This window comes from Molothrus aeneus, chromosome 3, assembly GCF_037042795.1.
Source record: "Molothrus aeneus isolate 106 chromosome 3, BPBGC_Maene_1.0, whole genome shotgun sequence".
NCBI classification, from domain to species: domain Eukaryota; kingdom Metazoa; phylum Chordata; class Aves; order Passeriformes; family Icteridae; genus Molothrus; species Molothrus aeneus.
The window spans coordinates 51188881-51201454 of record NC_089648.1 but is presented as its reverse complement, the minus strand read 5'-3'; the positions used below and the strand labels follow the sequence as shown (position 1 = coordinate 51201454).

Genomic DNA, 12574 nt, shown 5'->3' with positions numbered 1-12574 from the left:
TCAAAAGCCATAAAACACTTGCATATCAGGCTAACTTTACAGATGATGAAAAAGGAAATAATAAGGTGAAATTTATTTTACTAAGGGAAATCCTGTAAAAGAGTCATAGTTATATTCCATAGAGTATGGAATGTGTTTTCACTTTTGTCCTCTGCTTGTGGCAAGTGTAACCCATACAGTTAGCAATGAAACTCACTCAATTTCAAATAATACACCAATGGTACTGTTTATCATTCCTTCATTCTGAAACTATTGGCCTCTAGTATTTTCTGGCCCATTTATTTCCTATCAGCTCCACTAAATCCAAATTGGGTACAAATCACCAAAAAGTTTTAGCTGCATTTTGCTAAACTGATGTCTTTTTTTGTTGTCCAGTAACTGTATCTCATACAACTTAATAACTAATATACTAATTAAATAAATTATACGTCTAACAACTCGAATTTCTAGTCCTGTTGATAACAAGGTCCTCTGAAAGTTTTTAGAGACAAGGATGTAAGTTCTGATCACTTATATGAACTTAATCAAACTAAATCTAAAGGTGTTTTCTGAAAAAAAAAATCCCAGCATTTACTGGCAAAAAATGTGTGCTGGAAACAGAGCACATACCTATTTTTTGTAGAACTCAATCTGCCAGGCAACATATAAAAAGTTCACCCAGACATCCTGCTATTTCTTTCAAGAGAATAATAATTGTATAACTCAGGCAGATTTATATATGAGCAAAATCTGTTCCTCTCTAGCTTTGGCTGCGCTGAATCAAGTCATGGGAATACCCAGGTTAACATTCTGATATTAAAAATGGGACTATTAATTTTATGATGATTAATCATAAAACATAACACTTGAGACTGCTTCCAAAAATCTGGCCTTGCTTTCTGTCTCTGTAACTACCCTGTGCTGCCTATCAGGGAGACCTTAAGATTATAAAATACAAAATCAAAAAATCATAAATTTTTTAATATATGTGCACTCATATCTTGAGTTACTTTACTTTCTCTGAGGAATAAAGTTTTCAGAAAAACTGCACAATGAAAACTAGAAGCTATTTAGACCAGCACATCCCATACTAAGGAGCTACATACTTACAACTCTAAGTTACTTTTCTGCTAATTATTACACACACACAAACACATAAAGTAGATTTGGTCTTCTTTTGGCACCCACAGGCTCTCCACTTTATTCCAGAAGCCAAATTCTATTTAATTTTGCCTCCTCTCCCATCAAAAGTAAGAGATCCAAGAGAAACTGAAGAATAAAATGCAATAGCAACTTTTAAACGAGTTGGTGCAATGGATTCCTCAACAAACGTGTATTTATAAAGGCAAGGATGTGACTGCAGTGTATGCAGGATGACCAAGTACTATTATCTTTAATCCAGCTACTTCAAGTACCTACAGAACTGCATAAGGAAAATTTCTGAGATATTTATATAAGATGACAAAGTTGTTGCAAAGAATCATATTTGCTGGCATCATTTCCTGCCTAACTTAAATTTCAGCTATGAGGCTCAACAATCTATTTACGGGGTGCAGCACAGGACAGTGCTGTCCTGCAGCATTCTACTATTAAAGCACAAAATCATGAATCTGAGTTAAATAAAGGCAGCTATAACAAGAAATTTTAGGCCCATTTCTTGAAATATCCCATCTGAATCCAATTCTTTGCTATTTTCACAGGAACTAACCTCAGGGCTTGGTTTGTGTTTTGAGTTTAAATGAAAGCAACACGTAATTTTGAACTAGCCTGAATATTCAGTTTCATAATTCCATATGCTGGGTCCACCAACTTATTTTGGCAGCAACTCTTTACCTCTTCACACCTTGGTTTTCCACTCTATACATCACAAAGAAGACACTGCTGTCTTTTCTGGGCGGGCTTTGGAATACACAGGTACTAGGCAGGTATCTTTACCACCTTTTCAAAAAGCAGGGTAAATATCTACCACCTCTATATATGAAGAAGAAAGGCTGAAGTGGAGATATTACTGTTAGTAGCAGCAGTCAGGAGCATCTTGAATGTAATGTCAAAACATATTGCCTGTGCATTGCTTCATAAACCAGAAAAATACTCCACTGTCACAGGTGTTTTAGGGAATGTTGCCATCAGATTTGCAACTGCAAAAAAAATAGTAAGTCATAAGAATGATAGCAGTTAAAATTCATTGGTTGCACTTGTTTTCTTTCCTAATTCAAAAACAAAAGAGATTAGGGATGAACATTGGTATCCAAAACACTACTTAGATATGAACATCCAAAATACTTTGGATCGACACAGACATTACATTTGTATTTAAAAACTTCCTCTTAATGCTCAACTTCCGTGAACAGTGTGAGGGCTCAAAGTCTACTGTTCAAACCACTGCATACATTTATAATGTTTTACTGTCCCATGTTTTAGAGTCCAAACTACTAGATTGTCATAATTCAGTTCAAAAGTATAATAACTGCTGATAACTGTAAATCATTTCTCACAGCACCTCTACAAAACTGGCTACTTAAGACTTCAAGAGATTTATGGATGCTGAGACTGGAACGAACATCCCTTTGCAAATGGACAGATGGAAAAAATTCCAAATTACTTTTCAGATTAAAGTAATAAACTGGCTTTTCTCAGAAACTGGTAGCAGTTTTTGGAAGCAGAAAGAAATTCTACGTGCTTCTGTGATGTCAAAGATGAAATCTCTGTTTGTGGAGGTACAATCTGTAGCAAGAACACACGTCTGCCAAGACTCTGGCATTGATGATATTTTGTCTAGACAGCCTTTGAATGTGACTGACACAGGAACAGTGCACATGGCTGAGCAAACTGAAACTTATGGAAGAGCTTTTCAAGACTTAGTCAAGATACGGGATTTTGGAAATGTGCCTAACATCCTCCAACCATGCCTCCCGGTATCCTCCTCAGGAATCTAACTGGTTTTGTTTTGTCAAATCTCCTAGCTGTCCCAAGGAACAGAAAGATACATTTGCTCACATAAGATATTGGCAGGGCCATTTGGACATAAAGACATATCATCAGCAAGTGGAGAGCTCTGCATGCTGGCTAGTCACTGAGAAAGGCATTCAAGTCATTGAATTGTGTGTTATTTTGAAGGACTGAATACTGTAAGAAATAGCTAAATCTTTCCTCAATTACTGGGCTTGACTATGGGAAACACATGACAACTATTAGCCAAAGGACAAAAATAACTAGCTGCAGTTGATAACCATTTAGTGCTATTTTAGAAAGCACTACATATTTACCATGACCTTTTGAGCCCCGACAGAAGTAGCCTGGACCATGTACATGCTTTGATGGAAAAGCCCATGTGAGCTTGCCATTGACAGGGCTATAATTTTTGGGAAATGACGACTATCATTTACAGTTAAATTTTCACTGTGTGACAGCCCTGGTTGACTTAGTCCTCAAGCAACTGTCAGGGCTAGGAGAAAAGAGAAAAAGGTGAAGGAGACTCAAAGAGATTATCAGCTTTTAGATTTGGCTGGTTCACTTCCAGTTCAACTGTCACTGAATTCAACAGCTACCCCCCTAACTTACTGGAATTTTATTTTAACTTCTATTAACCAATATTACAGACAGTACTGTTCAGCAACACAAAAGGTAAAAAAAAAATAGATTCTAGTTTGTCCTCCAGATAAACACCAAGCCTTAAGACACTAATTTAGAGTTGCAGCAAAAGTACTAGTTACTGCTGTGGAACCTCAGAGCTCCAGCAAATTTTTGCAACTGCAAAAAAAATTATCCTGGCTAAGTGAAAAATATAGTAGATGCTTCTTCTCTGCAAATAAAATACCTCAGTGAACCTTAACTTAATCCTGATACAGAAATTTGCACACTTGACCTGCTTGGCTATGAGTGTTTGAATCTTTGGTCTCCAAGCCCACAAACTCAACCTAGAGAGTCAGTAACATGTGTGTAGGCAACAGCAGCAATACTTGTGAATCTACAATGAAGCTCTGAGAGAGCTGTTATCACTGGGAGGGACTGAAATACTTGCATTTTGGGACCTTTCAGTGAGTTGGAACCGCAAAATTTCTCACCTAGTTACACCGTGGATACAAAGAAAAAAAAGTATTTTGATCTAGGTACTAGGTGTAAGTTTGCTATCATATTTCTGAACCAGAATGAATTTTCTCCTCCCATCTCCTCTCTTCCTCCCGCCCCCTCTCCTCCCACCTGCACTAAGGGAACACTTGTTATGGGGGCAGCACGCCTAAGGAAGCTCAGATTAAAACTAGTCCTGACTAGCACCTGGTGTTCTCCAGCAGGCCAGCATGCTGGTGACTCTAACAGATCTGGACCCTTATGAAGAAATACGATGAAATGACATGTCTTTTATTTCATACACTCGTTTATGGATTTGCAACCAAAACTAACTGGATCTGGCAAGTTGGAGTTGCCTGGCTCTTTTTGCATCACTGACACACTTGCACCTGTCACGGATGGATTCCTCAGAAGGGCCAAAAGGAGCAAGACATATTTATTTTGACAGCACACGGGAGCCAGATGCTGGGCCAGCAGGTTCTGGTGTTCACTGTCGGCCATTAGAAAAGGCGAAACACATCAGCAGCACTGGTTCGGGTGGCAGGCCGTCAGGCGCACCTTCCCCACGGCCGCTTACAGGCAGGCAGCAGCCGCTCGGCTTTGTCCGTGCCCGTCTCCGTTCAAACCACCCGGCTCCGCGGAGTCCGGCTGGCCCCTCTCACGGCCGGCCCTGCAGCCCCAACATGTCGCCGCCCCGCTTTAAGGTCACCGCATGGTGAAGCCGTCGAGCTCCGGGGGCCGCGATGCACCCGGGCCGCGGCCGCTCCACGGGCAGCCCGAGGGAGGGGGCAGGGCCACGGCCGCCGCCGGGGGCACTTACCAGGTCTATGAAGGTCAGAAATTTCCAGCTGCCTCCATAGGTCTGATGCGCGGGCATGTCAATGGCCTTGTAATTGCACAGGATGGAGCAATAGGACAGGAGGATGGCGGCGCGCAGCACCTGGCAGGGCACCAGCGCCATGTTTGCGGCGCGGGGTGCGCCTTCGTGTGCCTGTGTCTGTGTCCCAATGCCCCGCGTGTGTGTGTCCGTGTGTCCCGGTGTGTGTGTGTGTGTGTATCCCTGTGTGTGTGCGCGCCGTGCGGGCGGGACTCCGAGCGCCCCCGCGGCCCCGGCCGGGGCGGAGCGCAGGCCCGCACGGTGCGGCGGCGGCTGCGGCGGCAGCGCGGGGCAGGGGGGGCCGCAGGGCCGGGCGGCGGCGGCAGCCGAGCGGGCGGGCGGGCTCGGCGCGCTCCCGAGCTTCAGCTCCGCGGCCGGGCCGGGCTGGAGGAGGCCGGGCCGTTCCTGAGGGAGGGGAGGGACGCCGGTGTGAGCACGAGTTAATCGCAGAACCCGGCTGCCCGCCGGTTTTCAAGCGGCAGCTACAATGACTCAGCAGTTACGGGTTATGCCGGCCTGGCTCGGAGCAGCGCTCCGGCTCGTGTGTGCCCCGGGCAGGGCGCCCCCCTCGCTGCCAATGGGCGGGAGCGCGGCCAGGGACGCCCGGGAGAGGCCGCGGAGGGGGTGCGGCTCTGGCTGAGCGCCCTGCCTGCCGCTCCAGGGCTGCCCTTCGTGTTCCCATACCCCGCTTGTGTCCGTACCCTTCGTGTGTCCGCACAGCGGCCCCGCCGCGCATTTGTTTTGCCCTCTGTGTTCCTGCGGAACCTTCATGTTTCCGCTCATCCCCACGCAGACGTTTGCTGGAGTGGGCTCTCCAGTGCCTACAAGCCTGGGAGATGGGAGCCTCCTGATCCCTGTGTTGAAATGAAGTACCAGCATTATTGTAAGGCATGATGCCCTGGGACATCATACCAAGGCTCTGGAGCACCCTATCTTACAAGGAAAGGCTCAGGGAGCTGGGCCTGTTCAGCCTCGAGAAGTGATGACTGAGAGGAAGCCTCATCAATGTCTGGGAGTATCTTAAGGGAGGGTGTCAAGAAGATGTATTCAGGCTCTCCTCAGTGGTGCCCAGCAGTAAGAAAAGAGGCAACAGACAGAAACTGACGCACAGGAAGTTCCACTTGAATATGAGGGAGAACTTTACTTGTGAGTGACTGTGCACTGGAACAGGTTGCCCAGAGAGGTTGTGGAGTCACCCTGACTGGAGATGTTTGAGAACCATCTGGACACAATGCTCTGTGCCATGTGCTCTAGGATGATCCTCCTTGAGCTGTGAGGTTGGACCAGATGATCCACTGTGGTCCCTTCTAACCTGACGCATTCTGTGATTCTGTCCTGTCAGCAGAGGTTTGATCACCACAGGGATCCTTGATACTAGGAGAAATCAAGGGGGGGCTCATATTTTGGACTCCTACACCTTAAGAAAGAAAACTCTTAAGATGCTTGATTGCAGAGTAAATATTAAATTGCTTCACTATCTAGAAAAGTTATTTTAAAGGGGAAAAAACCCATGAGCAGTTATGTCCGGGCTTGGATAGACAAATCACTTCTATAAAATACCATCTCCACTGTCTTATGAAGTAAATATTTGAACAATAAGGTGCTTTATCATAGTTAAGCTGCTGGAAGGCAAAAAGAATCAGTGATTGTGCAATGCATTCCCTGCTTCTATTCCATTAAGTAAAGTCAAAGCCTTTTCATCTGATATCAACTGTGCTCAAGTTCTGCAAAAATGAAGGGCTTTTAGGAGAACACATGCTAGCAGCTATCCTCAATGAATTTAGCACTGTTCAAGGTCTCTGCTTATGCAGAGTATTGTATGAGGATTCTGCTTATACAGAGCATTGTATTCTGCTTATGCAGAGTATTCTAGAGGATTCTTTATACATTCATACATACGTATGTCGTATGTATGAATGTATAAAGAATCCTCTAGAAGCGTGAAGCATGAATTTAGCACCAGATGCTTTAGATAATCTTATCCATCAGTTCACAGACCCAGCAAGCACATTGGGCAATCATGCCCTTGTTTGTGGCATGTGTTTTAGTCTTGCAGGCTGAAAGTCTTGCAGTCTCCCTGACACCTCAAGGTGCAGTGTAAGAGTCACCTGAGTGTAAAGTAGTGGTCTGGAGTGCAACAGGAGACCGGACTAGTGACATTATCAGTGTGACCCAACAGAAGGGAGTCTGTAAAGCAGCATAGTTGCTGCTGGGGACCTGATGTCTGTTCTGTATTTATGCAGGAAGTTTCACTTCTCTGGACCTGTGAATATTCATTAGTGGTTGAAGTGCATTAAGTGAAATCCTGGAGCACATCTTCTGTTTTGGTTTTATTCAAAAGGAGTCCAGCTTGCTTTCTGAAACTGTGTCAAGTTGCAAAAGCTCTCAAAGGAAAGTTATTCTGTGCAGAACTCTACAGTGTTGTGATCAGCTGCTTGACAGCAAGAGTTTGGAGCTGTATGAGCCTTAGGCAGCCTATCCCCTAGTTTTCTCCTGCACCACCTCCTACAATATACAGGAACTCACTCCTTTGGTCATCTCTCTGTCAATAGTAAGGCACTAACACTCACTGAACATTACATGATAGCCACCTTTAGCAGTTTACATTTTAGTGGTGTGTAGATTAAACAATCTCCAAGGTTACAGCACCCTCAAAACTGAAAAACTACCCAGGCATTTTGGAGCCCTGTTTGAACATTCTTTAGTTTTACTCTCCACTCTTCAACAGACATCTCAGCAAGGCTCACAGAAAATCTTAACCTCATTGGAAAAACTTTCACTAAACCTTGCAAGTCAAGGTGAAAGTCTAAATGAAGCAGAATGTTGTACATTATAACACTCTTATTCCCCATTTTTTTTCCTTCAGTGAAGAAAATCTCAAGGCAGGCTAACTATCATGCCAGCCTCAGCCAAAAACTCTTCTTTATTAGTCTTTAGTCAAAAACTCTTCTTTTTTATGCATTTCTAGTTTCTACTTTTGATAGGAAGCATAAGTACATTGTGGGTGGGTTCTTTGAGCCTGTGTCCTTTCTAAAGGAGTATCTGTTGACTCTCTGTACAGTATTCTTATACGGACTAGATTAGACTGGAGGCTGCCATTAGTCTGTATGTACTGCTGTGGATTTCATACTGTTTATTGAGAGACAAGCAGAAAAGTCTTTTGTGACTGTTGTTGAAGTTGGTCTGCAAAGGATTTTATTTTCCTTTACATTTGGTCTTAAATATTTCCCAGCAAAGTAAAATTTAGAAGTTTACTGCTTTGACCTTTACATTGCTGTATGAATGAAACTTTTTTTGTACTTCGGTAAAATGTTTACATTTCAGGTTTTGGATTAAATGCTTAATCATTGTTAGGTAGATTTTAACCATGTAAAGTCAGATATCCAGGGCTACCCTGTCATTTTTCAGATTCCAATGATTAAGTACTTGTTCGTATGTAAATTGTGAAAAGACTCAATTTTCATAAGCCACATACTGTAAATTTACTTGGAAGTGGGATTTTGACACAGGTCATAGTTGTCATTCAGTTGAGATGAGAGATGGCATTAGAAAGGAGAAAGTTCAAAGCTCTGGTGTGTCTGGGATGGGAGATGTTAGTAAGGGCTGTCTACTACAGGGGAGGAAGCAAGGTGCCTAAAAAACTGTCAGAGAACTGAGTGAAAAGAAAAAAAGGTGGGGGCAGGGGGTTCCCATCCAATTATATAAAATGAGTAGCATGGTGTTCTTTCTACTTGGCACCTTGACAGAATAAAGCATAACATCTTGGAGTCCAAGTTTGATCTTTTCTAGGCAGGCTAGCAAATAAGAATGTTGAAGAAATATTTGGTGGATTTTTATTTTCTTTTTTTTGGGGGGGGGGGAGTTTGTTTTGTTCTGTTTTTTGTTTTGCTTGGATTTTTTTTAATGTCTTTGGGTTTGTTTGTTTTCCATTTTTTTAAACAAATGACATTTGAATTTCTGAACAGCATTTTATTTTGTGAATATCAAAAGATATTGGTGAATTATCTGTGTGAGAGATTTTGAGACTCACAATGGGCCTTTCTTTAATTGCTTTAAATGCAGATTAGTCATCTACAAGGAATTATGCCACAATTACTTCCCTCCAAAGCAATAATAATAATAATAATAATAATAATAATAATAATAATAATAATAATAATAATAATAATAATAATAATAATACTTGTAGGAAGTTGGTAATACTGCCTCAACACAATCAGGTGCAAGACAATGCACCTGATACTGCAATTTCTAATATCGGAGGCATAGAGTACAAACTGTGCCAAGGTAAGTAGGTAAGTACTTGGATGTGTGGCAGTGTGACTCTCACATAAGGAGACATGCAAAAATTAAATTTCTTGTGAGGAACATAAGTGAAATTACTGGAACAATGCAAGTTATAAATCAACAGGAAATTGTTGAAAGACCTTCTCGGTGTCTAAGAGAAGAGTTTTTAGAAATGTTCTCAGTTAATATGTATGTGTTTAATATGTAGCTCTTCAGTTAAATAAAGTACCACTTGGAAATGGCCTCTAGTATCAGGGGAGGATTCAACTCAAAGTGTTTGGTAAAGACAGATGCTGTAACTAGGCCTGTTACTAAAAGTACTAATAAAGTTTAGGCAATTTTTTATTTCTTCATTTACTTTGAATAAGTATATATTTCCTATATAATAAGGTTGAAGGATGGAGGAAAAAAGGTAATAAAAATTATAAAACTGCATTCATACCTGGTATAAAGAGCAAAGTGTCTAGATTTATGGAACTACTTCATTTTCCAATGACTGATTATTGCCAATTTACCTTCACATTTAGGTTTAAGAATTACAGTGAAGTTACTCATTTGGCATATTTTGTACTGCATATTGTATATCTATCTATATGTATTTAAAAATGAAGAAAAAAGCTGGAGCGGAGATGACCAGGAGATTAGTGGAACAAAGTTTGGGGAAGATGGAAATTGAGTTATCCTCTCTGCAAGTTAAACTTGGCTTTATCCTAAAAAAACATGAACTTTCTTGCTATAAAGATGAAATGAGTGAAAAAACTCGCTATGTTCATCTTCCCTCTTAAATTATATTCCCCAAAGGGATGATTTTTATAAAGAAAAAGCCTTATTGTACAGATCAGGAATTTTGAATGTGTAAGTGATTCAGGGACTCTGTAAGCAGATTAGCTTCTCTTCACATTTGGATCAGATAGTTTGTGTGTAATAATAGTTTGTGTGTAATAGTTTGTGTGTTTCTTGGTCAGGACTTAATATCTCAGTTTCATATACTTTCTGTTGAGTACATCAGACAGTGTTAGGGCAGAAAGGGAAGGCAGGTACCAGCCCCTGAGGCACAGAAGTGTGCTGCTGACTGGGAGTATTCTACCTGCCCACAGATCATATGGCCCTCTGTAAACCAGAGCAAATATTCCTCTGCTTTAGCTGCAGTCTCACAGAAGGATATGGCTTTTGGGAAACGGCTTAGGAACATGCAGTGCACAGTTATAAATTATCTGCTGTCATGGTTTAAGAGCTTATCCCTTACACTGCATCTAGCTATTGTCAAGTTCTTGGAATGAGATGGATATTAGCACCATGCTCTAATCAACTGAGTTGATCTTGGAGTCAAAAGATTCACAGAATATTCTGAGTTGGAGGGGACCCACAAGGATCATCAAGTCCAGCTCTTAAGTAAATGGCCCATACAGGGGTTGAACCCACAACCTTGGTGTTAATTAACTTTGGTGGATATGCATTGTTGTTTAGGAATATCAGTGAACAGTAAAAAAGCAGAACTGTTTGCCATGGGGAAATATGAGTCAGCTTCTTATTCATTAAAAATGTACAAATGAAGACACACCAATTTTCCACAAATAATTGTAAAGCCAGAAAAATTAACCCTGTGTGGAACTGCACACTAAGGATCTGCCTTCTCTTCTTTTTGTAGAAGACAATCCTGGCAAAAGAATTTTTACTATTGAAACACATGAAATCCCATCTGAATGTAAGAAAATGCTGTCTACTCTCAGATTGGTTGCACATGGGAACAGGTTGTGTGGAAAGACTGTGGACTCTCTACATCTGTGGCGGTATTCAAAACCTGTCTAGACATAGTCCTGGGTAAACTGGTGTACTTGACCCCACCTGAGCAGGGGGATTCAACAATATGTTCCCTTCCAACCTCAACAGGTTGATGTGATGTGTTAGTGTAAATGGAGATACATTTGCATTTATACTTAGTGACTAATGCATAGTTCACCAAGTCTGCCTGAACTTTCTAGATTAAAAGTTGTTAATTTGTAATTTTAACAGCTAATTTAAATTGCTAACTTTAATTATTAATTTAAATTCTTAGATTTAACAATAGGTTAAATTGTTGATTGTTAAAATAATTTCTCTGATGGCTTAAATCCCCTAAGTTCATCACCATGCTACCTCCTCTGAGCACCTGGGCAAAGGAGTTAGTAGGATAAGAAGGAATGGGAGTGGTGCTCCACACCACTTTTGTAGCAGTGCTTGCATAAAAAAAGTTATATAATTGTTGTGCTGGAGACTTCACATGTGTATTTTATTAATTGAATTGCAACAAATGTCTACCCTGAAATTGCCCATCAGAAGTTGTAGACTTATTTGTTTGCACTGTGTCTGTACCCCAAATTCTTGTTCATAATTCTGGACTAGTAAAACTTTATGTCTTTGTCCTGACTGAAAGTTCATCTCAGCAAGAGCTATTTCTTAATTTATTTTGAAATTATAAATATGTAACTGTACTTCACTCAGTTACATCCTGGACTTATGAGGAAGCATTAAATACTAAAAAATACAGAATTTTCTTAAACAAACAATGTTATTTTTTCTGTGATAACCAACTCATGGGCTGTACTGGGAAATAGAGTAAATATAAAATATCTTCTATTATGAATGACAAAATTGTCTGGTTCAGCTGCAGTAAGATTTAGCTGATCAAGGGAGAGCGGTAATACACATCTAACACAACAGCCAGGACAGAGAGAGCATGTTTCATTCAGTAGCAGAGAGACAGCAGTGGCTAGCAAGGACAGGAGTGACTGAACACCCATCTCAAAGATTTGGCATGGCCAGTTTTTTCAACTAGTTTTGCTTTGATGCTTTTGCAGAAGCTTGTATTGTGTTTGGGCTGCCAAGCAAACCTGGAGGTGCCTCCCATCATCTGCTAGCCCCCCTGCAGGGAATGCTGATCGTTGCCAATTCCTCCTCTCTTGGTAGGAATGACTCTCAGCAGAATGCCACACTTCTGGCTTTTTGCTATCTGCCAGACAATACTGCAGCAACGAAGCTCTTTCTGTCACCAGCTAGAAGCTCTTTTTCGATCTAATTTTTTATTCTAGTGCTCATCCTCAAAATGTCTTTCACGCAACTTGTGGAAACTCTGTCATTTTTCAGTGTGTGTCCTTCCCATTGATACAATCTGCTGCTGAAGGCTCACATTTCTCTGGGCTAACAATGGCAGGGGGTCTCCATCTTACTGTGATGATATTGCACCACAGATGGTTCTGTAGGATGGTTTTCCTGGATACTGATGCTTTTTTGTTTTGTTTTGTTTGTTTTGTTTTGTTTTTCTTGTCTGTGTATCAAAAATGTTTCAGATTCTGGAAAATAAGAACATGATCAAGAAATTTTTGG

At 41.2% G+C, this 12574-nt stretch overlaps 1 protein-coding gene across 1 annotated transcript in view; it reads right to left on the bottom strand.

The window, feature by feature from the left end:
* Positions 1-5198, bottom strand: part of AIG1 (androgen induced 1) — a 124744-nt gene extending 119546 nt beyond the window's left edge. Inside the window, exon 1 of the mRNA XM_066545700.1 lies at positions 4868-5198. Coding sequence (XP_066401797.1) covers positions 4868-5008 — 141 coding nt within the window. The 5' untranslated portion in view covers positions 5009-5198. The remainder of the gene's footprint in view (positions 1-4867) is intronic.
* Between the last annotated feature and the right edge of the window lie 7376 nt (positions 5199-12574).